This window comes from Primulina huaijiensis, chromosome 2 (assembly GCF_012295235.1).
Source record: "Primulina huaijiensis isolate GDHJ02 chromosome 2, ASM1229523v2, whole genome shotgun sequence".
NCBI lineage: Eukaryota > Viridiplantae > Streptophyta > Magnoliopsida > Lamiales > Gesneriaceae > Primulina > Primulina huaijiensis.
The window spans coordinates 30,194,749-30,220,978 of NC_133307.1; the positions used below are offsets into that span (position 1 = coordinate 30,194,749).

At 32.7% G+C, this 26,230-nt stretch overlaps 2 protein-coding genes across 5 annotated transcripts in view; both read left to right on the top strand.

The window, feature by feature from the left end:
• The first annotated feature begins 809 nt into the window (after positions 1-809).
• LOC140962325 (uncharacterized) lies at positions 810-1,164 on the top strand. Its single transcript, XM_073421193.1, has one exon. It carries the CDS (start codon positions 848-850, stop codon positions 1,133-1,135), a length of 288 nt encoding a protein of 95 aa, XP_073277294.1. The 5' UTR covers positions 810-847; the 3' UTR covers positions 1,136-1,164.
• A 3,451-nt stretch (positions 1,165-4,615) lies between these two features.
• LOC140971519 (calcium-transporting ATPase 10, plasma membrane-type) overlaps positions 4,616-26,230 on the top strand; it is a 29,367-nt gene continuing 7,752 nt past the window's right edge. Inside the window, exons 1-21 of one of the 4 annotated variants that reach the window (XM_073433817.1) lie at positions 4,616-4,738; positions 11,448-11,629; positions 14,153-14,269; positions 14,347-14,386; positions 14,826-14,947; positions 15,057-15,188; positions 15,279-15,368; positions 16,784-16,853; positions 21,537-21,607; positions 21,696-21,779; positions 21,909-21,986; positions 22,696-22,770; positions 23,477-23,560; positions 23,645-23,727; positions 23,824-23,932; positions 24,016-24,071; positions 24,393-24,435; positions 24,537-24,866; positions 25,527-25,592; positions 25,676-25,774; positions 25,883-25,993. In XM_073433817.1, the coding sequence (XP_073289918.1) occupies positions 11,474-11,629; positions 14,153-14,269; positions 14,347-14,386; positions 14,826-14,947; positions 15,057-15,188; positions 15,279-15,368; positions 16,784-16,853; positions 21,537-21,607; positions 21,696-21,779; positions 21,909-21,986; positions 22,696-22,770; positions 23,477-23,560; positions 23,645-23,727; positions 23,824-23,932; positions 24,016-24,071; positions 24,393-24,435; positions 24,537-24,866; positions 25,527-25,592; positions 25,676-25,774; positions 25,883-25,993 (2,016 nt within the window). In that variant the 5' untranslated portion in view covers positions 4,616-4,738; positions 11,448-11,473. The other 3 variants (XM_073433816.1, XM_073433818.1, XM_073433819.1) reach the window with 3 other exon arrangements.

Below are 26,230 nucleotides of genomic sequence, written 5' to 3' on the forward strand. Positions count from 1 at the left end.
GGAAAATTAGCAAAGTAGTTGGTCTATTTTTGTTTTTAATCCAATAAATCGTCAAAGTTTAGTATTAAACTAATAAGGTGGTGTTTTTTTAAAAAACTTTTGGTCCTTTGCCCAAGTTCTTACTTTATATAAGACACGTCAATAATATTCGGAATCATATATATTTGTGATGCATGTCTGGTGCTATATCAACAATATTTGATGTCAAATTTTGTGAGAAAAAAATATATATCGAAAGAAAACAAAAAATTATCAAGACCAACCTTAACAATTGGTTGATTTATCATAGCTTGTGCTAAATTTGAGGAATTTCTAGTTTTGCTTATAGCCTTGAATATTTAAATCTGGCTAATAAAATAAATTTGTACATCCACACGTATCAAAAATCGTATCCAACCAAACACAATGAATTACATCTTTGAATATATATTATTTTATTTTTGGTCATGGAATTATATCTCAAATTAATTTCTGTAAACGGTTACTTTCTTTTTTCCTGGACAAGAAATTTTATCCCATGCACTCCTGGAGCATACAAAATCTCACAATAAATTTTAGTGCATCTCATGTATTATTATCAACTGCATGGATATTTTGACAAAAACACAGCATACATAAATTTATATAAATAAAAAATCTCACAATAAATTTTAGTGCACCTCATGTATTATTATCAACTGCATGGATATTTTGACAAAAACACAGCATACATAAATTTATATAAATAAAAAACCAGTGATTTTCATCGAAATATATATAAAGTCGCCAATATAATAAAATTATTGAATCCGATATATAAGAATTTTCCTAAGAACCTAAATCCACCACTATATAAATCTGTATCTATATGTACATGTATCGATCCTTACAATTAATGTCATCCATCCTGAAAACCATCTCTCACAAAAATATCGGCTTGATGAGGTTAGTTTATGTGTGCGAAGAAGAGGAGAGGGAAATAGGGAAACATCAAGCCCCTGGAAGATGTCCAAACTGTGGAGGCAAAGTGCAAGCAGTGGAGGTGGAAGGCACAGGGAAACTTTGCTACATTCCCGTTTGTTTTAGGATCAAGAGGAAGTATGTGTGCACTTTGTGTTCTAAACGTTTGGTTTTGTATTCACATGCAGTTATATGACTAATTATATCATCTGATATATTGTGTTGAATCAACTTAGTACATGCATGAATTAGCATGCAACTGGCTTGCTCGCTTGAGAATTATTTATAATTTATTTTGATTTATAAAAATATTTTAAATAATGTATCTTGAGATTTAAAATCACTAATTCCATAAACATATGATAAATTTTTATTTTTTAATCATCCATAAAATATAATAAAAATTTTAAACAGGCTATTGTTGATGCACATGTACGGGAAATTGGCCTTCAGTCCCCAGCCGTCGATTTTTTTTTTGTTCAGTCCCTGGGTACTTTTTTAGTACCACATTTCCACATAAAGTGTACCACATTTCCACATGAAGAGTACCACATTTTGTATGACATAGTACCACAATTTTGTGGGTAGGGAGTGAACCCAAAGAAATATTTTGATTGGGGATTTTTCACCAACTTCCCCTTTAAAAAAATTAAAAAAAAGCTTTATGTATATGTGCTTTCGGCTAACCCTTTTGCACCGGCAAAACACCCGATCCCGTAAAAGTCAAGCCAGGTGGTTAAAAAGTATTTCACTCAAATATGTTGAATGGGATATGATCGGCTGTGTGGAGTGTTAGATACTCGACTTAAGGGTAAATAACTAATAGTCCAATAATTTGTTTTATTTATTTTTTTATTTTTTTGGCTTTTAGTAATATTCCGATGGATTACCGAGTGTCGGGTGGTGCCGGAAATTTTTGATGTGACACCGAATATTGCTTACGTAACAGTTAACACCACATGATATTATCGATGTGTCCGACGTCACATCAACTTTTTTGGCTAATTATGGGATTAAATGCCAAAAATCAAAACAAAATAAACTTACTGTAGTAAGACAAAATTTTAATTTGTTAAACAACCAAATGAAAAATAGTGCATCTTACTGATCATTATTTTGGTAATTGTCAACTTGACTTGATCTAATTTGACGTTCAAAATTTATAGATAAAATTTCAAAATAAAATAAATAATGTATACGTAGAAAGATACATATATGTATATATTACGATCTTGATAAGAACACAGAGACCAAAAGTTCGGCTACTGTTCTTAAAAAAAATATGTGCCCAAAAAATAAACAAAGTCGCAGGAAAGAAAAAATCACATAGAAGAATCGTTGGTGGCAGCTATATTAGCAAGCCTACGCGGCTGATATATCGAATGTTGGTCACTCTACCAACACCTTGGATTAAAATGGAATAGGAATATAAATATTGAATTTGGATACACACCCTAGGATGAAATCCTTACTCAAAGGAATTGATGGGGGTGCACAAGCGGTGGAGCATGTGGTTTAACTCGAGGCAAAGCGAAGAACTTACCAGGGAGGGCCATTCTATAAACAAAAACCATTGATTTCTCCAATAGGGTAGCTCGATGCAGCTCCACAAGCTATCAATATATGTATTTGTATATGTATATATATATAATGCTAAAAATAAATTTAATTTCCTTATAATTACTAGTTAAATATAATAGCACTTGTATTGGCATCTCGTATTTATTTTTTTTAAATATTGTAGTCCTATAATTTAGATGATTCCTTTATCGAGTATCCAATTCGCGAGACTTGCATATATGAATTTGAACAATCCTCCCTTTGAACTAGCTTTTGGGATTGAGTTAGGTCCAAGTCTCAATCTTAACATAGTATCAGAGTCCGGGTTCTACCGTTACGTGTTGGATTGCCTATAATTGGTTCACCCGTTCTGCTCATAATTAGGTCATTTGTAAACTCCAAGCTCTAGATGTTCATTCCTGGACGTGAAGAGGTGAGTTAGTTGTCTCAAATCGGTTAGATAAAATACCTGGGAGTTCTAATATAGTCTTGGACAATCTTCTCTCTCGAGCTAGCTTTTGAAATTGAGTTAAGTCTATGTTTTAATCTTTAACATGTTTCCTAATAAAAGGTATATAGGATAAATCTTCGGGCTAACGCAATAGCTGCAAATTACACTAGCCACATAAACAGCATTAGGCAAACTATGTATGACATACTCGTCCAAGAAATTTTTGGTAGGAAAAATCGAATTTCTAACTATTAGTCAGATAGTCCACCAACTCGAACACCTCTCAGGATAAAAATATTATAAGAGTAAGTCTCATGTAAGATGGTTTCACCATTCTATATCCGTGAGACGAGTTTACCTGATCCATAACTACATTAAAACTAATATTTTTGACATAAAAAATAATATTTTTCATGAACTGGATTGGTTCGGATATCTATCTTACAAAATTGACTCGTAAGATGTGAGATGGTTTCATAAAATTTTTTGTGATATTTTAAATTTTTCATGTAATAAAGTAAGCCATATATTTTTGTCTAGTTGTTGCTCTATCTATTCTGTCAAGAAACCAACCTCCTATACGTATGAAACCTTTTTTTAAAAGCAGGCGGAAATTTCTCCTCAATTTACCATAACAAGAACAGTTGTCCTTTACTTCACGAAAAATATATTTTCCTTTAATTTAATTAATCAAAATAATTTATGGCAAAGCAAGATACCATTCTCATCCCATGATAGACATAAATGTACTGTCGGAAAGCAAAGACTTGGAAGCAATGAGTGATCCATGACTTCATGCTCCGCAGCAAACAATTATGTATACTTGTAGAGGGAAATAATAATTAGACCTTTTTTTCTAAAAGAAATTATAGAGAATATTTAAACAGATGCGAAAATGCTCGGTAGGATAGTCTAGTCATGCGAGCTGTCTTGATGTTGAATCTAGCAACGATGTCGACCTTGGTCCATACCAGCTTAGCTAGAAATCTTTAGAGAAAATACCACCCTAAAAATTTGTTAAAATTAGAACTTAGACTTAACTCAACCCCAAAAATTTGTTCAAATAAGAAGATTATCCAAGTCCATATAGACAACGCCCAGGTATTTTATCCAACCGATGTGGGACAACTAACACACCCTCTCACGCCCAGGAATGAACATCTGGAACGTGAAGTTAACAAATGACCCAACTATGAGCAGAACGGGTGATCCAACTATAGACAGTCCAATATATAACCGTGGAACTTGTATTCTGATATCATGTTAAAGTTGAATTTTATACTTAATTCAACCCCAAAAGTTAGCTAAATGGAGAGAATTGTCCAAGCCCATATATGTAACTCTCGGGTATTTTATCCAACCGATATTAGACAACTAACAAAATTATCAAGACAACACAATAAATTTCTCTGATATATAATCTAAATCGATTATTTTCAAAAAAATCAATAAAAATAGTTACGTTCGAAACAAATTGTACGAAGCCCCAGTTACAAAACAGACGTGATCTCTACTTCGAGGAAACAATGCATGTGTTGTTCACGCCTATAGAAAGTTTGGGAGGCCGTATTATTATTATTATTATTATTATTGTTATTATTATATAAGCATGGTCTGTTTTTTCGAGGAAATTTCCGAAAAGACAGTCATATAATATACTGAAGTCTTACATAATTAATTATATATATATCCAGCAATAATTCCTAGTCCATTTCCACTCACTTCACTTGCTTGCGTTTGCATAAGTTCCGAGACCGTTCCAGTCGACTTGATACATTCATATACAAGGTAAAAACATCATCTTTACGTTTATATGATTTGCCGATAATCTTAATTCGATGCATTTTGTTTTTGCATGATTGAATCGAACGTGGCTAATTAATTTAGTACTGTAAATAATTAGTCGAGCGCTTGAATTCAAGCTAGTTCTTCGGCTAAACGGTTCATTCTTTGAGTTTGAAAGAGTTGGGGAGGGAGATTATATCTGTTCTGATGTAGCAGAGAGGTTTGTTTAACTATAGGATGAAAATATAATTGAATTATTTTACCCAAACTGGAAAATTTATAACTAAAAAAATATCAAAATATTCACAAGTTAACTTATTACCAAATAAAAAATTACTAAAAATTATTTAAAAAGTTTATTTCGGAAGCCTAAACATTGGTTTTGCCTTAAAATTTGACATATCATTGGAAAAAAGACGAGCCTTGTTCATTGGCTAAATCTTGCATTAATTGCGATAGATCTCCTTGAAAACTGAAGAGTTGCTGTATTCGGTCCCATTAGTCAACGTTTAATGCACCGGACTATGTACCCTTATTACTATAGTGTAGTTTCTTTAATTTCCAAATAAAATTATTGACTTTTCTTTTTTCCTTTTTAATTTAAGAGGAGATATGTGGGTTTCGAACTCGAGGATTCGTCTCAAACAAATTAAGATTTTGATGTCAAATGATTTATATGTCATCTACATAAAATTATTGACCATGTGTTCAGGTTATTGTGAAAAAAGGGATAAAAATGACTGATATAATGTTGATATAATATTTGACAAGTTAGCAAACTTTCATCATCTTATAAAGCAATCCTACGAAAATCGGGCAAAAAGTCAAAAAAGAAAAATAAAAATCCCAAGTTAGCATATTAAAACTGAGCTTTTACCCTTTAAATAAATAAAAAACATAGATACTGAAGACTAACGGGTACACCGTACATGTGAATGTACATGCAATTGTTTTCTTTGTTAGATACGTACTCTTGTTATATAAATTAGAAATTCAATTGAAAATTTTATGACTTTTATTAATTTTTTTTAATAAAAATATTCAAATTAAAAAAATGTAAAAATACACTAAATGTGTAAAAATATTAAACTTTGGTTTTTAAAAAATAAAATTTATATAAAAAGGTGTATTCTGAGAGTGAACAAGGGTGTATTTGAGGTATTTAAAAACATAAATAAAATGATACATGCATCTAAGAAATTGTCAGCCCAAATAAAAAGTGTAGACCAGGCTTGAAAAAAAGAAGAAGCGTAGACCCCACATTTATTATTATTAGTGAATTGACCACATTTAAATTTAAGTGTCAAAAAAAGTGGCAGACTCGAAATTCTACGTGATTTATGCCTTAATTTTTTCAAATATCAAGGCTTTTTTTGTCTTCACATGATTTATTTTCTCCTAACACAATTTATTTTTGAGTTTCTACTTTAATATGTGTTATTCTCTCATTAAAAAAAAAAAAATAGGTATTGGGGAGAATGACCAATTTTTGTTTAATTATTTCCCAGTTGAACCGATCGACCAACAAAACAACAAAAAATAAACAAACAATTAGAATCAACCAGCCCACTCGGCGGGATATTATAGAAACAAAAACCAGGGCCATTTCGACAAAACTAGCCCGGTTTTCTAATATATAGAAAAGAAAAGAAAAACCCCTCACCGGCCAATATATTATTTGCTTGAAAATCCAATCCAAGAATAGATTCGAGAAAATATATAATTAATCTCCCTTTTAAATGAAACTGCATGATGAATAATTATATTCAAAAGATAATCGCACTTGCAACCGCAGAACGAGTAACGCGACAATTCCCAAACAATCTCGAGAGTAACGAGAAGTCGCCTTTTTATAAAACAGAAGTTTTAATTTATTTATTTATATAAATGTCGTAAGTTTCAGAACTACATGATATATATATGCTTTTGGTAATCTGATTGGTTAGTTTAATAAATTTTCTTCTTTTACATATCTTTTTCGAAGCAATATCTAGCTCATGTCAGCGTGCAAATAAATATTAAGATCATATTTTGACTAATTAGAGGATCGAAACACTGCGTAGAGGTTAGGTTACGCCACGAAATATGCATACATTTCCAAAATATACAATTTCAAAGAGTAACAACTTACATTAATAATTTTCCATTAATCAAATATGAACTTTGAACAAACACAATATGATATATAATGTATTCACAATATGGATTGCATTCGTCTAAGGGAATTTTTGCAATAGATTAAAACATTTGTTAAAAGTGAGAAAAATAAGAAGTGAGTAGTGTTTGAAAATAAAAATGAAAATTTGAATTTTTTATAAGGTCCGGTTTTTTTTTTATAAATAAGTGATTCTCATATTATTTTTTTTTAATAAAGTAGCAAAAATACTATTATTAGAGACATATCTCTCTTTAGTTATTTGAATAGATGTGAATGATAATTTCGAATTAGGAAAAAAAATTAGGGATGTTTTTTTTTTTATTTGATAGTGAAAAATCATTTTTTTAATGATTGCAAATACTCTCTAATTTATTTTGATTATCCATTCATAGAATTAGATCAACTTATTTTCTAGATATGGGTATTAAGCTTGTGTCCAACTCATATATCCCTGCATTTAGGACAACGATTTTTTTTCCTTCTAAATGTTTCATGTAACTAGTGAAAGTAACTTGAAATAAAAAATATTATTTCTTATATGGTAACTTTTTTAAAAACTTTAACATTTCATTGTCAAAATTTTCTATTTAATGAAAGGTGTCAAATGTTATTTTATTAATACATCTTGTATGTTAGGGAGGTAAATATTGCAATATTGCTCTTTCAAAATTGTACTGTAATGTATGCCTCAGTAAAAAAAATTAAATTATCCATCGTAATTTCACAAAAACAAAAAAAAAAAACTAATGTGAGACAGTTTTACAGGCCAATTTTGTGATACAAATGTTTTATTTGGGTCACTCATGAAAAAATACTATTTTTTATGCTAAAAATAATATTTTTATTGTAAATATGAGCACAATTGACTCGTCTCAAGAATAAAAATTTGTAAAATCGTCTCACAAAAGATCTACTCTTTACTTCTATTGTCTAAATATTTTGTTGGCCAATAATTTAGTCCCCTAATTTAATATATATCCATAGTGTCTAAATTAAAAGGACAAAACTTGTAACCCTTGAGTCAAATTATACGAGTAGAGTAGAAAATTGCTGATCTAATCCAATTTCTGCTTTTGGTACATATGATGGAGTCATACTATTTATTTATTTATTTCTCATTAAACCGTTGTGGCTAGCTGGATACGATTATATGGACATTCATCAGCATCCATTTTTTAAACCTAAAAGGAAATACATAAGAAATTGATTATTAATCCAAATCGAAAAGGTTGTGTTTGGATTGTTATATTTAATTTAAAAGAAAAGATTGGATTACTTGTATGTTTTTTCTTTCTATGTATATTACTAGCGGCTAGCTTTCTCATCTTCTTTCTCAAACTTTTCATGCACACGCAAATATGGTCAAATCACAAGAAAACACATAAGAAAACTAAGAGTAACGACATCCTAATTCTCCTCTTATAGTAAGTTGCTTGCGTGAAATTTTTTTTTTTTGTTTGTTTGAAGATATTAAGAAAAATTATGAAAAAATAAATTTTAAAATTAAATTTATCATTTTACTCTTATTTAATGAATGTTTCAGTTTGATAAAAGGATTGTTGAAATCATTTAATGTATGTAATGATAATGGTAGATTCACAAAAAAAAATATTAAATATAGAAACCAAACTATATATTTGAAACGAATGATAAAAAAATGTAATAATTTTTATATTTGAAAACATTTAAACCTATTTATAAATTTGAAATGTGCTTTAAATTCCCTACCTAATAACTAAAGGGACAGGGAGGAAGCTTGCCACGAAAATCATGGGATCCGCCCGTTTCATTAATAAGCTACTTATTCCCATGCATCATTATTTTTTCACATTTTTTGTCCCATGATTCCGGTGATGTCTATCTGTACTAATGTTTAAAATACCCTTTATTAATGACCACAAAATTAAAATATCGAATCCATGTCCACCATATTTGCACCAATCATAATCTCTAATGACATTCATTTTTCTCTTTATATAATTCTTGACTTGTCTCCAATTATGTACGGCTGATAACCAAAACTTATTGTTTATATAATATTTGAACGCCAGCCTTTTTGTTTCTACCCTTGGCATCGTTAATTAAATTAGTTACCACATATTTTGTCTTAAAAACGTGTTTAAATAATACCAACTTTTCTTTGTGACGATAACTGCCCATTAATAGAAACTAGAGCTGCCATTCATGCACTTGATTCAATTCTAGCTATCATGTGCATCACACGTTCAAAAGCGTGTTTACTTACTTTTCTTGCGGCCAACCAATTCCCGATTTAATATGATGTTGGGATGTGCCTACACATTTATTGTACCATCCAAGATTTAGGCCCTATCATTAATTGTTTGTATTTTTGTTATTTTTTGAGTCGTGGACGAGTTGTTCTTTATAATTGAGTTTTATTATCTTAAATTTAGAACCAAGTGCTAGAAAATATATAGACCATTAGTGTCTTTTCAGCAATAATAATTTATAAAAATGACAGAATAAATAAAATTAATAAAAATAATTGGATCTGTCAAAATCTTGTTTGGTGAGGTCGAATGTTTTTCTTTAAGATTCTCTTTACCACCAAACATGGTGGAAATCGAGGGTAAAGGAAAATCTAGATTTTTTTAGTGTAATTTTAATAAATATATCTTTAATAAGTATATATTAATATTAAATACATAAATGTAATATGAATATTGTTGTTATTAAAAGTCAACATGCATTGTATCTCAATTCGCAGTGTAATTTTAAATATATAAAATTTCTAAAAATTTTATAATTAATTTGCACCGACGCTTCATTTCATTTTTAAATCCATTTTTCTGATGTAGGCATGATGCAAATATTTCAAAGCTAATAGTCTCAATTTTTTGAGTTATGTTCATTATATAATTTTAAATTAATTAATGAAATTAAAAAATTATTATTTTGGGATGTATTGAATAAATAATTTTTATTTAATAATAATTAAATAGTAGTTATGAATATACGCTGTATGCTTGTATAGTCGTTTTTATTTAGTACAATAATTTATTTTATAGTCAATTAAATTACCGTATACATTACTAACTCATTGTTATAATAATAGTATGTTGGGTATTTTACGATTTAGATATTTTCGTTATTTAATACGTATTTATTTTCATAGTAAAATAAATATTCTGATGATGAGTATTTTACACATTAAAAATATATCGATGGACTAGGACATAGTTTGTTTTTTCCTAATTTTGTCCATAATCGATTTTATAATAACTGAAATTTAAAATAATTATACTATCAGTATCTTTTAATTTATTATTTTCATATCATAAATTTTTTATCATTCGATTCTCATGATACGAGCCCAATGATGTACATAGGTACGTATAATTAGTAATTAGTTGAAATTGACATCATTTTACATATCACATAAAGAAGGGAAGATTTGCTTTTAAATCCCCAGCAGTAAACTTAAATGTATGTTCAATCTCTATCGGTTCGAAATTTTAGTATTGATGAATTTCGGTACAAAATATTGAAAATATGGAACATATATATGCTATAGCATAACAAATTATTCTAGATATGATGCAAAATATTAAATTTTAAGTATAAAATTGAAACAATTATATTAATATCAATACTTTCTATATTTGTTTGTGTGCCCAAATATCATATATTAGTACCTGATTTGAAGAGTATAATGAGAGATATCATATATTAATACCATATTTTTAATGATTTGCACTAATTTTCATTCGAAAAACATGTTTTATCAATACCAAAATTTGCTATACATGTTTGAATACTAAAAAAAATCATATATTAATGTCAGATCTTAAACTTCTCAAATATAAAATATATCATTATCAAAAATTTCAATATTTTATACCTAATTTTCATCTGAAAAAAGATGTTTGATCAATACTAAAATTTGTTATACATGTTTGGGTACTCAGAAATCATATATTAATGTCAAATTTGAAACAAATTTTCAAAATTTTGTACAGAATTTTCATCCGAAAAAGATATGTTATTAATATCAAAATTTGTGATACATGTTTGAGCACAGAAATATCATATGTTAGAATCGAATCTAAAATATTTAATTATCAAATATCATATATTTGTTTTATATTTTAAAATTTTTATATTAAATTTCATCAGAAAAAACATATGTAGACTATGATAGTGTAAAAATATTTTGTGTTAGTTATACGGCAAGTTCAATTATTTAATTATTAGGACGGAGATAAAAAAAAATATATATATATATTAATCAATAAAATCGAATAAATCGGTTATGAAGTTTCGTGGTAGTTTCCCTCCTCTAGTTTCCACTCCCTGAGAACTGACCAACTGCAGCTCCCCATTGCAGAATTCCAGGTTTTTCTTGTTTTAATCTCATTATTTATCATTGTTTCGCATCATGGGATGTCATTTTGAAACATTTAATTGCGCGAATTGAAAAAATCGAAAATAATGAGACAAAGGAAGTTTACTGGTAGAGCCGGAATTTTGCTGTATTTGTTTGAATCTTGAGATTTTCGTCCATTTCTTTGCGTTGTTTATGCAATTGTACAGTTTAAAGCGGTTACAAAAATCGAGGAATGGCTGATGAATTGAAAGGTCACTTGGAGGATGATCTGGAAGCAGGGAGTGGTCGTGGACGTGGAGAGTATTCCCGTGATGATGAACAAGGTTCAGGGCCCTTCGATATTTTCCGGACAAAAAGTGCTCCGGTCGACCGGTTGCGTCGGTGGAGAGTAAGTTTATCACATTCTTTCTCACACTTTTGGTGTTCTTTTGTGTAATTTCGCTTATCTTATTTTGAAGGCTGTCAATCATTGGTAGTGGTTTAATCAATTTAGTTTTGTATTTTTCCTTTCGGTTATAATGCGCGGTTAATTTGAAATGTTGGTGTGACGCAAGACAATCTAGTACTTCCTGTCACACCCCGAGACTGGAACGTGAGCAGCAGCAATGCTCTTGAAAGAATACTAAGCTTCAAATTACGGAAATATCATGAATCAGTTTTTTCATTCCGTTAAATAAAACTGTTCGTTGATACGACAGAAATCGGGATTTCAAAACATCAAACTAACAGAAAAACCTAAATAAGAAGCAGCGAATAGAAATGTCTTGTTTAGAATTCACCAGGCCCAAAACTCCATGTTTTCTGGTTCTTCGACCTGATTTTCACCCTTGCCGGCAAGGGATATGCAAGAAGATGAGTGACGTGGAAACTTATGAGCTAGTAGGGATAATTTTCATCACAATTTGAAAATAAGCTGTAAACAGAAATAATTTTGACACCGCATGAAACAGTTCAGGCAAAATAGTAAAAAATAACAAGCAGAACCCATAACCTATTTATGTAACAGAATCTTATATTGAAGTCCCCTAAATTGCCTATGTGACGTAGGGGAAGTGTAATATGAGGGAATTTTGTAATCCGTTTATTCTGGAAGAATAGCTGGAAAATAGGAAGATAAGTTGTGTTCATTATTCAAAGAATACTGTAGACACACAAAAGATAAATAAATTTACTCTCAAAAGTTTTATTATGAAAAGAACTTGCTTAACACGACTTAAGACTAGCTATACATAGGGTGTATTATAGAACCTAATTCGGTCATGCAACAAAATATGAAGAAAAAACTAGTTTGAGCAGGAAACTAACTAATAAATAAAAATTAATCTTAATAGGAAATTAATTAATTAAGGAATCCTAAATCTATGCTGCATCACTCTGTCACTCGTGGCTTAACTAATATTAGCCCCCTATATTAACTTTTGTAGAGGTGAGGTTACTAACCGATAATGAGTTGTTGGGAGCCATAATACGTCATACCCTTTCCATTTGGTTCCATTATTCATTCAGTGCCAAATTAGTAATTATTTCACAGATTGCAAAAGTCTCGTGTTTTAAAAACATATAGCATGAATAAATGGTTTTCACAGAGAATATAAATTTTAAAGTAATAACCCGCTTACAATATGATCCTAAAATGTCCTCGAAGTGTTTGAACGAGCTGTGATATAACCTAAAATGAAATTTATGCAACTCTTTTCTGATAAATGATAGCTTCGGAGGACTTTTCAATTAAGATTAGTGTGCAATTATAATGCTGAATCATGATGATAGTTATACATTTTCCCAAAGATAAATCTACTGTAATCTAAGTCTCTGACTGCATTCTGTAGTGGTACACGACTCAGAATAATTTGTTTCAGTCTATGCAGGAGATTGCCTATAATTTCAATTTTTTTTTCTCTTTTTCTGATAACCTTTTTATGTCGAGATTTTTGATTGAAATGTTCCAGAGTGTTTTGGGACATTCATTTATGCATTTAATATAATTTCTTAAACGATCTGCCATTCTTTTTGCATTGGATTATTTCATTAGGTAAATAAGGTAATGGACACGCCTAACAATGATGTACGAAAAGAATAATGCCAAATAACATGAAGTTTTCTGAGATGCAGTTCCTATGTATGGGGGAGATCTTGTGACTTGGAGAAATAAAAATCAGTCCAAGTCTCAAGGAGTAGTGAAGAAACAGAGGTTAGATCTTTAGCTTTTGGTACCTGTGAAAATTTGGATACAAAGATCGCTGAATGAATTGGGAGTAGCTATTGAGAGACTTATTAGGATGTTTTTGTGACAATCAAGCTGCCATAAGTACTGCAAAGAGCCTTGTACATCATGAAAGGACAAAATGCATCGAGACAGAACGGAATTTCATTTAAGAAAGACTTGAGAAGGCAATTGTACAATTGGTCCATACGCCTAAAAGATCTCAATCCTAGACTTGGTAACGTTCTTCCAAGAACTAACTTTGAGGAACTAGGTCACAAGTTGTGATGTAAAATATCCGTGTCTCGCTCGAGGGGGGGGGGGGGGGGGNTGATAAGGCTGTCTCTAATACTTTATTATAGATATATAGAGAGGAAGTATAGGGAGTAGATCAGGCTAATTTTGGAATCCTAGTTCTAGGAGATCTGTTAGCTAAGGTTGATCCTTTTTTTCCTTGTGACTGATTTGCACCATTTACTTGTATAAATATTATGATATACCCTGTAAAATACGAGTAAAACTTCGACTTTCAAACTTTAAATTACTAACTAAAATTTATTTAATATGTATTTTCATGTCTAGAATTCTTTGAATTTGCATTAGGTGTATGCTTATTTATATCTGGGAAATTAGTCATCAATCCAACTTTTGAAAGTTGAGACGATGGTAGTTTTATTCCTTTTTCTAAACCAATTGTTTCTGTTACAGCAAGCTGCACTTGTACTGAATGCTTCTCGACGATTTCGGTATACACTAGACTTGAAGAAAGAAGAAGAGAGGAAGCAATTGATTGCTAAGATTAGAATGCATGCTCAAGTCATTCGAGTAAATTATGTTTCTTACTCTTAATTCAGACATATATGCTCATCTGAGTAAGTGTTAATCAATAAATGCTTGACCAGGCAGCAGTTCTTTTCCAAGCGGCAGGGCTAGGGAAAAAGGGTAATTTTTTGTGTTATTCATCACGTTAATAGTGAATATCTGCTTTGGATACTATAATGCCATTGGACATTCTTTCAACATTGTGTCTATGAAATTGGTGCTGTTTTAAAAGGCATGGTTCATTTTTATGACCCATAATTACCATTTTACTGGCAAATTTTGTTTAATTACGGGAGCTATGTTAACACCAGATAATGGAATGGCTCAAGACGTGTTTAATGTCCTATCATTGTCATTTTCTTTGATTTGGGTTTGCTTATGAATTTAGTATGTGAAATATTTAATTTCCGTGTTTCTTTTGGGCTGTTTTCACACGAACATTATCTTGATATGTGATCCCCGCAGATTGTTGTTTCTTGGACGAGCAGATTGTTGTTTCTTGGACGATCATAGTATTGTCTCGTAATTATTAATGCGGTTGTATTTCTGCCTTTTGTAGTTCAAGTTACTTCTAAAGTACCTTCAAGCCCGACTCGAATTGGGGATTTTGGTATAAGTGCTGAGGAAATGGTTGCAATTTCCAGGAACCATGATCTTTCTCTTCTTCAGCGTATTGGAGGGGCAAGTTCCCTGCAATGGCATCTACCCTTTCTTGTTTATTTAGTGTTATCTTTTTGTTGATGCTTTATGTTACACCCTGATTTAATATCTTGTTTCCCATTCACACCAGGTTAAAGGAACAGCTGAGAAGTTAAAATCCAATCCAGAGAAAGGCTTATCAAATGATGAGACTGACCTCGTGAGCCGGAAGAAAGCTTTTGGATCAAACACGTATCCAAGGAAGAAAGGAAGAAGTTTCTGGGTAGGAATGCTTATTCTAATGTTAACAGAGTAAAACATTATTTTGTACATTCGATGATGGCTTTCTTTTCTGGTTTGCTTTCCCCTACAGAGGTTTGTGTGGGAAGCATGTCGTGATACTACGCTTATCATCTTGATGGTGGCTGCAGCTGCTTCCTTGGCTCTAGGTATAAAAACAGAGGTAAAGTTTATAAATCTCTTTGCTCTTCAAATAACCTAAGATTGTTGGATTAAGTGAATACTGGTTCTGTTTCTATTGGAATCTAAAGATTTGTACATAGTTGTTGCAACATTCGTTACAACCTTTTTTCTTTTTGGAAACTAGTACCGAATTGGTACCAAGAGAAATTCTGTGGAGAATTATTGGAAAAATGGTGTTAGAATAGCATATATTGAAGCAATTAATGATATGTACGAGGACGCAATGACAAAAGTGAAGACTACAAGTGGAATAACCGAAGAGTTTCCTATAAAGATTGTATTACATCTATAACCAACTAAGTCCCTATTTTTTTATGCTAGTCATGAATGAACTCATTGGACACATTACCTAGGTACATGTTTGCAGATGACATTGTCTTGGTAGGTGAGACATGTGAAGCAGTAAATTCTATGCTCGAATCTTGGTGGGAAACATTGGAAGTAAAAAGTTCTAAGCATAGTAGGGTAAAGACAAAATATATGGAATTTAATTTTAGCAATATTAGACGTAGTAAGACATGGTTAGGATGGGGCATGACAAGTTTCTCAATGAGAGCTTTAAGTATCTAGGACCGTTTTTGCCAAAGGATGAGGGTTTGATAAAGATGTACTACATAGAACACAAGCAGGATGGTTAAAATGGAAGAATGTCTTAGTTTTTCTTCGTGATTGTAAAATGCCTCCAAAGCTTATGGAGAAGTTTTACAAAAAGGTAGTAAGACTTGCTATGTTATATGGAGTGAAATCTTGGGCTATGAACCGAGTAAATGAACAAAAGATGAGTCGCCGAGATGATGACGTTAAGGTGGATGCGCAAATATAGGAGAATGGAAAAGATAAGAAAAAGAATGGCTCAATTAGGATGTGAGACCATAACAGTAATTCACATTAACAGAGGAAGATGGAGAACGAAGAAAACTCGGTTAACAACGATAAAACGGGATAAAATTCGTTTAAATATAATGAGGATGTAGTAGGGAAAAGAGCGCAATGGCGTAGGAGTATTCATATAGCCGATCCCACTTAGTGCAATAAAGGCTAGATTGTTGTTGTAATAGATTTTTCTGTCGGTCGTTTGTTAAAGTAGCATTCTTTATTGAGAAGTATATTTTTTATAACAAATCTTTAATATTGTAGCACTTCATCCATAGACTTGATTGTTTTAGGTTAGCAGATAGAAATAAATTGCCTAATGATGTAACATGTCACCAATCATTTTCTTGCGGTGCCATAAACCAAATACTAGAACTATCATTTTCTTTATCCATTTTAATTGGTTTACAATATTTTACCTTTGTAGTTTCTAGACAACTATGGGGAATACTGTAAGGATCCTTCTAAAATTCTATCTTTGATTCATTTTTATTGACTCATCAGAACCTTGTTCATTTTTAGGGTATAAAAGAAGGTTGGTATGATGGAGGAAGCATTGCCTTGGCAGTTCTTATAGTCATTGTATTCACAGGTATATCAGTACATAAAAATGATTTTAGCATGCCCCATATTCAGCTATTTCTAATTGCTAGTATGCATTTTTACTTCACTTTTCATCTTGCAACTTGCATGATTTTTATGAGCAATAAATTTTAACTCTTGTGGTGTTTGCTGTAGCAGCTTGATATTATGTGGCATGGCCATTTTTTACTTTAGGAAAATTTGTGTTAACCAGCTACATAGTAGGAACATTTCGTTTCTTACAAGAGTAGTAATGAAATTGAATTTATGCAGCTTAAATTCTTATCGACTTTAGACTAATGGATGCCTATAAGTTGCTTTATTCGTAACTTCTACAAATAGGTTTGGAATATTTTACTTGAAAACTGAAAATATCCGTGGAGATAATGTTTACCCAAATCGTGATTCTAAGGAAGTGGTTGGTTTGGTTTGATTTGTTTCCTAGAATAATGGATTTGTGTATTGTTAAGATTGATACTTGGATCTAACTCAACCTCAAAAGCTAGCTCAAAAGGGAAGATTGTCCAAATCTATATATACAACTTTCCAAAAACATAATACAGCCGATGCGGGACAGCTAACAGACTCTCCTCACGCATATGAATGAACAGCTGTAGCATGAAGTTTACAAAACATTAGCGGATGGCCTATAAGGGTAGTCTCACGCATCACACAGGTTCTGAGCTCGAATACCATGTTAATAATGAGACTTAGACGTAACTCAAACCCAAAAGCCAGCTTAAGGGGGGAGGATTTTCCTAGTCCGTGTATACAATTCTCAATAACATATTCCAATCGACGACATTTAACAAGTATTATATTGTCAATTTCATTTTTATTTTTTTATTTTTTTAGCTCCAAACTTTTAGGAAGAGATTCTTTCTTTATTAATTATATTTCTACATTTTAGTCAAAAAAACAATGAGAGTAAACAAATTTTATTCGCAGTTAATTACATGGTATAAGAGCATCTTCTAGGCCTCTGTACTCTTTCTGATGACTGAGTATGTCAATGCAACGGTAAAACAAACTCATCAGAAGTACTTTGGGCTTCAAACAAAAGCCATGGCGTGTCATATAGTGTTCAACTTCCCATTACTGGGCATAAGTTTAATATGAACAACTATGTTTAATTGCCGCATTCCATCATGACTTACATGTTTGGGAAAGGAAAAGATAACTCAACGATATAGTCGTCCCTGCAAAGGCTGAAGACCATTCAAAAACTGGAAAATAGAAAATAGAAAATAGCAGGGCCATGACTTGGTTGGTCAGTTCCATGACAAGTGAAAGTTGCTAGAGTTTCTTGCTCTTTAGCACGATGCATGAAATTTGGGATGGAGCAAAAGAATCACTTTAGCAAATAATATACTTTTGAAATTTCTAGGTAGAAACCATTTTTTTTAGATAGAAACAAATCTCCATGAGCTTCGAGCTGTAAATCTTTCTATCAATCATTATGACAACAACTGAGTTGTTCTTGGCAACATTTGGATATGATCTAAGAAAATCAATGGAGCTGTCCAGATGATGCAAATAATATTAGAGAAATTGTTGAAAAAAAAGATATTAAAATTTCTGACGGTTCTTGACAAGTAGTCAAGAAAGAACCTTGATGAGGTTCGAGGGTAAATATTGGGAGTTAAGGCCTTGCTGAGTGTCCAAGTTGTTTTTTCCGAGGTGTGCCGTGAAGAGAGCAGGAAGAAGGTAATGCTCGGAGAATCTACGTTTGTGTCATAGAAATTCTGCCTTAGTTGCTCAAGGAATCCAGCACATCAACAAGGATAATTGACGAGAAAGAGAGACCATGATTCACTACAAAAATCAAGTTTCTACTTGAGATTGTTGCTGGAAAATACATGGCGAACATGTATGTTTGAAGCCTCTGACAAGGAAGTGGAGGAAACCATGTCTATGTCGATGAATCATGAAAATCTTCTCCCATCCACGTAGAAAAGAGTAACTTGAAGTGCTACAAAATTCATACTACTACTGGAGTGGGATCTTTAGCACAAAAAGTTCATTACTAGAGTCCTTCGTAAATTCAGAAAAAAACAAGTTCATGGATTGTATGGTATGATTGGAGATACCACACTATTCTAAATAGCTGATGGATCCCTCTCAAAAGTGGTTGGAACGAGTTATATACTAATATCTATGGCCCAACTCAACCATCAGTACATCATTCCAACACTCTACACAAATATAGCTTATGGAGTTGATACTCTGGCAACCACCAACAAACTGTGCAAACTTAGAGCCTGCATACGGGCTCAAGTAGTCTCCAAGAGCCTTTTGCTATAGGTTCACTAGAACTTTCAAGAAGTTTGGGTATGATCATTGTTAAGCGGAGCATACTATGCTTGTCAAACACACATCATTTTGGAAAAAGGCAGCACTCATTGTTAATGTTGACAGTATCATCTTAACAAAAGACCATGATGAAGAGTTACTTGAGCTCAAAAGTTTTCTAGCCAAATAATTCAAGATCGAAGATTTGGGAGATATTAAGAACTTTCTTGGCATGGAGGCAACTAAGGGTGGGCAATCGGGTTGGGTAGTTCCCCGATTCGACTGAAACCCGATCGGGTAGGATTAATTGGGTAGTTTGGGTGATCGACTAATTTAAATTGGGCCGGGTTTTAGGTAGAAAAATTATACCAGAAACTGTCGGGTACCTGATTATTTTTTTCTTTTTTTTATTCGATTTAAGGCTTTAGGTTTAGAAGTGAAAATTTTAAAATTGGTGACCAAATTTTTTAGTGTTGCCCAATTTATTTCATCCAAAGAACAAAGCTCTGCACTGTTCACGTGAAGTTCACTTCAACGCGTGCCGCATCTCCGGCCGCCGAAGCCTTTCTTATTACACCTAGTGTTACTTTCTCTGGTATATGCACTTGTGCAGTATCGGTCTAGTTCTTCCCTTAAGATTTTAAAACTTTTAACTTTAAGGGGTAGGTCTATTTGTTTCTGTTGTCTTTACCATACAACATATTTGATATTTAATGAATTTCCGTGCCCACCTAAAATCAAGATGAAATTTCTTTATCGTGTTCAATATTTTTCATTTCTTTGTATTTTGATACAAAGAAAACAGAAAATCAGAACCCGATGTACTCAACAAGTTGGGTATTCTGAACAAATGGAGGTATCAACAATAAGTACTCGATAAATCGGGTACCCGACCTATGCCCATCCCTAGTCACGTATCTCAATCTAAATTAGGAATATCGGTTTCAAATTGAAAGTACATGTTGGATCTCTTGAAAAAAATAGGACATTTAAGTGTACATTGGGTAACATTTGACACGGCCAGGGCCCAAGGTCGGACAAATGCGACTGCACAATGAGCTCGTATAGCAACTACTCCGTATCCGTTCTCACTTTACGAAATGGTTAACCTAAGTTGCTAAATGAGTCCATTGTAACCTATCATAAAACATTTTAGACTTTGATTTTTAACATTCCTACGTACTCCAATTCAAAAAATGAGAATTAAGGATATGATAAAGCGCTAATTAAGGTAGGAGGTGCCAAAGATTGGTTGTGAAACTCATTTACCTCTCTCGTACTAGACTCGGCTTCAAGTTTTCTGTAAGTGTGTTAAGTCAATTCATGAACAATGCAATGGATGAGCATGTGGAGATTATATACAAGACTGAGATATTTTGAGATAACGACATGCCAATGATAGTTCTTGAAAAAGACAGCAAAAAATAGAGTCAAAGCTCATATTGATGCAGATCGTTCTGAGACTATCTATGAAAGAGATTGAACTGGTAAAGCAGAAAGCGATCAACGGTATCTCGAAGTGGCATATGTGAGGGAATATGTCTAAAAAGGGTACTCACTGAGCTAAAAGTCTCTATTGCAGACCAAGTAAAATGTTCTGACATTATTGGTTTGCTATTAGCATAGGAAAGATTCCTGTGACATATCACATCCCAACCAGCCAATATATTGCAAAATTTTTTGTGATTAATCGTACAATAACTAAGTCTCTTCTTTGATAATCATGCAATCCATTTCTAATTAGATTTGATGGGCAAATCAGCTATAAAGTCATTGATGCATCGGTTCCTTTCTCCTACCTCATCATGTCACTTTTCTGCACTTTTATTTCCCACCAATTGAATAAAATAAGATTTACTACAAGCTGTTTTGATCTATCAATTTGTTATAGCTCCCGCTAGAACAGAAAAAGCATGACTCGGCAGAAATCACGATCAGAAACTTCAACTTGATTAAAGTATTGGGGCCTTTGTCGTAGATATGTTAAGTCACTAGTTTGTCATTATTCTTAGAAAAGATTAAGTGAAAAATAATATATCGATGACTTCAGCAAGAATATGAAAGAACTTACCTGTTGATCTTATTGACCATGTCAAAATTCTGTATTAGAAAACGATTGCTCCCACGGACTTCTTTATAGCAAGTAACATCTTATATTCTTTATGCTATAACCATGAAAATTCAATCTCAAAATATGACTATATGCAGACCTCAAATATAAAAAGTTAAAAATAGCCTTGATTTATTTTAGGATTCCTCTTATAATTAAATTTCTTATACTAGCTCAATATCAGTAATAATCAACCAAGAACTATGATAGGAAGTTGCACTGGCATGCATATTTCTCTAATATTGTTGACTTCAACAGATGAAAGGTATTACATATTTGTAATTTTTTCAGCTATAAGTGATTACAAACAATCTCTTCAATTTCAAAATTTGAATGAGGAGAAGCAAAACATACAGATGGAGGTAGGTGTTAAGTTGTGAAATATACTTTGTTCTTGCACCTTATCCTCCTCTTTTTTCTCTTCCATTTTAGTTCTATATTTCATTACAGGTAATTAGGGGTGGGCAAAGAATTAAAGTTTCAATATTTGAGATGGTTGTTGGTGATGTTGTGCCTCTCAAAATTGGAGATCAGGTTGATGGGAACCCCTCTCTCTCACTCCTTAGAACAATGGCTTTAAATGTTATTGTACATGTATTTTATAGAGAAATTGTAGGAGATTTTGAATTATGATATATTTTGTCATTGCTTTCACGTGTACAGGTTCCTGCGGATGGCCTTGTAATTACTGGCCACTCACTTGCAATTGATGAATCCAGTATGACAGGGGAGAGTAAAATTGTAAGCTTAAGGAAACAATCTATTGTACTTTATACAATATCTCTATCCCTAATCGGTTTAAAATGTTTATTTAAATGGTTCGTATGAAGTTACAAAGACTCTTATTGCAACTTAGACTAATCATTTTTATAGAGCAATGACGATATTAAATAGTTGTTATAGGGGCTTATTGTGCAATCGCGCTCATGTGAGCTTAACCCGGGGGACGAGTCATGACATAGTTGTCTTAAAGACAATCATCGGTGGGAAAATCGGAAGATCAGTGCTATGACGGGCACATGGCTATGTGTGTGAAAGTCACTCTAACCTCTTTAATATGAGTGACAAAGTGTGACATGCACAAGAACCACTCTTGAACTTAGAGGTGACTTGAACTTGTAGGAGTCACCTCTATACTTCCGGTCTGATCAACGTGTCAGACCGCGAAGAGGACGTTTTGCTTTAAAGGAGCAGTGATTATAGTACCCTTGTCCCATATCAATTTATATCCGAAATGGTTATAAAGAGTTAATTTGAAATGGTTATAAGGAGTTATACTGGACTCTTGTAGCAACTTAGTTAATCATTTTCGTAAACCATGTGATGGATACGAAATAGTTGCTTAAGGAGCTTTTTGTGCAACTGTGGTTGCACGGCCCTGTTTTTGGAGGTGTTTTATGTTAATCATGGTGAGTAATGTTTACCATTTGTCAATTGTTGCTTGTGTCAGGCTCATAAGGACCCGACAAGGGTGCCATTTCTTATGTCTGGTTGCAAGGTCGCTGATGGTTATGGCACCATGCTGGTAATATTGTGTACTTTTCTCCATTTTATTTCTATGCATTTTTTATTTTCTGCATTTTGCATTTTTCCGCAAGTAACATAAGAATTTAAATGGTATGCTGAATTAGATGTGCTTATTTAATGTGTCAAAGGAGCAATGATTATATGACATTTACTGCTAGTTAGTCTAACATTTTTTCCGCAAGCACTTTTTGTTTACATCCTTTGAGTGGTGAAGTTGGTAATCCTAATGGTGAGTTTGCATCTTCCAGTTGGTACTGAATGTAATTAGTCTTATTGAATAGTTAACACAAGTAGTTTTACGTATGATCTGTTGGTAGCGAAAACAGACAGTGAATGATAGTTCTTTTGTCGATAATCACATGTTAGATCCTGGAGTATGAGATGCTAAACTGCTTCACTGACCTGCTACTGTTTCATGTAACTTACCGTTTATAACACACATCTTTGGCTGGGGATGAATAACTTTACCTATGTTGAATGCTGCTTATTGTTTACGAAGATTTGTAGGAATCCATTGGATTATTATAATGAAGGAAATTTTTATATTTTAAGGTAGCATTCCTTTATTGCTTGCAGTTTTGTGCATGTATTTTGTGGGCTATATCCTCTGTAGATGATTATAATTGCATCATCATCTCAAAATTTTTCGATAGACACTTATGCTGGAAATCGTATAGCGTACTGGAATTTTGTTCCTTTCTTAGGTAACAAGCGTGGGTATAAATACAGAGTGGGGATTACTTATGGCAAGCATATCAGAGGATAACGGTGAAGAAACACCATTACAGGTAATTTTGTTGAATGTGTTGAACATTTTTATGGATATTTTGTGCTTAGATTCCAATTTTGACAAATTAACTTACCATGTCTAGGTACGTTTAAATGGTGTTGCTACTTTCATTGGAATTGTTGGTCTTTCAGTAGCCATAGTCGTTCTACTTGTCCTTTTGATTAGGTATTCTTATTATGTCTATGGTGCATCAATCTGTTTTGCTCTTGTTAGCTCTCCAGAAGATAGTATTTAGAAATTTTATTTTTCTTGGTTGTGCAGATACTTTAAAGGGCAAACCAAAGATCCAGATGGCCGTGCTGAGTTCACAGCTGGGAAAACTAGTGTTGGTGATGCGATAAATGGATTCGTAAAAATGTTCACAGTTGCAGTGCGTGTTCATTCTCATAATTATGTGATATTTGTTATAATGTATGTTCATTTCCAGATTGTTGACTATTGACAAAACTTTAGGTGACCATTGTAGTTGTTGCAGTACCAGAAGGCCTTCCCTTGGCTGTTACCCTAACGTAAGTGTTTTCGTTACCGACCTCAGATGATTCCCACATTGGTGATTTTGTGAAATAATAAAGATGAACAGTGCCACATTCACTTCTTTTCTTAGATGAAAGTTGACTGCTTGTGCAGGAAAGAAAACTTGTTTCTTTTACGAACAAACTGAGCAGGCATATTGAGATTGTCCTGTATCATTTTTCTTTCTTTTATGATAGAACATTGTGATCTATTTCGTTTTATAATGTAATATTGTCTGTTTTAAATAATCTTTTCAATTGATGGCATATGACATTTATTTCTTCGTGTTCCCTCACTTAATAAATGTTACCTTGTAGTCTTGCATATTCAATGAGAAAAATGATGGCTGACAAGGCATTGGTAAGTACATTTAAATAGTTTATGGAAATGACTAACCACGCTTCTTTCTTAGCTGTTATCCTAATATTTTTTTGTATCGTATTAAAACTATTGTACTGCAGGTTCGAAGGTTGTCAGCCTGTGAAACAATGGGTTCTGCAACTACTATTTGCAGTGATAAAACTGGGACTTTGACTTTGAATCAGGTTTTTCTAATCAGCTTTGTTTGTTTCTGCTTCTATTTTGGTTGGCAAACACCAGATGTGGTTGAGGCACATGGTTCGAATTCATATATATTCTTAATCTTTGTACAGATGACCGTGGTTGAGGCACATGCCTGTGGAAAGAAAATTGATGCTCCGGACAATAAGTCACTGTTTCCTCCTAGGGTTATTTCTCTTCTTATTGAAGGCATTGCACAGAACACAACTGGAAGTGTATTTGTTCCTGAGGTAGGTTATATCAGACTATTGGGAATAGCTGACCATTGGTTTTGTTTTTTGTATTACATGTTAATCAAATTCCAGTAATATCTTATGGCTTCTGAGATTATAGTGGCATTGGATAACATAATCCATTATTTTCTTTCCAAGTTTGTGATGCTTTCTATGATCTTCTGCAGTTCCTGTTTCAAAAAAAAATTGTATCATCTCGTGAGCTGTTAGACTGTTTTATTCAATCAGTATTGTAACACATCTCATAAGTTCCATCAATGCTTAAAGTATTTTTCAAAGATGTTAGGTTCTGTTATATTTCATGCAGCATTAAACACATGTTTTTGGATGGTTTTGGGTTCTGTTCTATTTCATACAGTGTTAAAAGCACATGATTATGCATGGTTTTATGCCTCGTCGTCACCTGATATATCGTGTCAATACAATGATATTTGGGGAGAAGTGTAAAATGAACCTTAATTTTGCAAAAGAGTTGAGTAAAACACTCAACGCTGTATACAGAAAAAGTTCGAAGCATAAAAGCATATAGTGGATCCATGTTGGCCTAATGTCTTGTCATCTATTTAGTTACAGACTGTTTTGACAATACTAGCTGTACTTTTGTAGTTCTACAACTCAGTTTATGTTTAAATATTTTATCTGGCTGGCATCTAACAGGGTGGTGGTGCTCTGGAGGTGTCTGGATCACCAACGGAAAAGGCCATTCTGCAATGGGGAGTAAATGTGATGACCAGCCCTCTCTACACTTTACATGGAGTCTTTTCTTCTTCTTGTTACTTGATTTTCTTTGTTGTTTTGCCATTTAGCTTGGAATGGATTTCAGTGCTGCCCGGTCGGATTCAGTGATAATTCGTACTTTTCCATTTAACTCTGAGAAAAAGCGAGGTGGTCTTGCGCTGAAATTGGTAATATGAGATATTTATTGGTGGTGCATATACTAATTTGTGTTTGTTCTGCCTCCTAAATTGAAATGCATGTGTTCTCTTATGTACTCATTTTGTTTTTTTTGGCAGTCGGATTCTGAAGTCCATGTGCACTGGAAAGGGGCTGCAGAAATATTACTTGAATCTTGTTCAAGTTACATTGATGCAAATGATTGCGAGATACAGATGGATGAAGATAAGGTTTCTCAGATTATAGCTTTACTTGGTTACTGATATTTCTATAGCTGATTCCCATCTTTTAAACCCACGTTAGATTGACTTTTATTTTCTAGAGCTGGCAAGATAATATTTATTGAGCAGTAGATGTTATGATGAGACCAGTAAATTTGACAAAGCTATGGTGGCTAACCTCTATCAGATGTTTATTGTTGAACTCCGCATCTTTATATATCGCGAAGCATTCTTTAAAAAAATTTA

Excerpts from the sequence above, each read along its gene's own strand:
- LOC140962325 (XM_073421193.1), top strand. The coding sequence starts at position 848 with ATGTACATGTATCGATCCTTACAATTAATGTCATCCATCCTGAAAACC.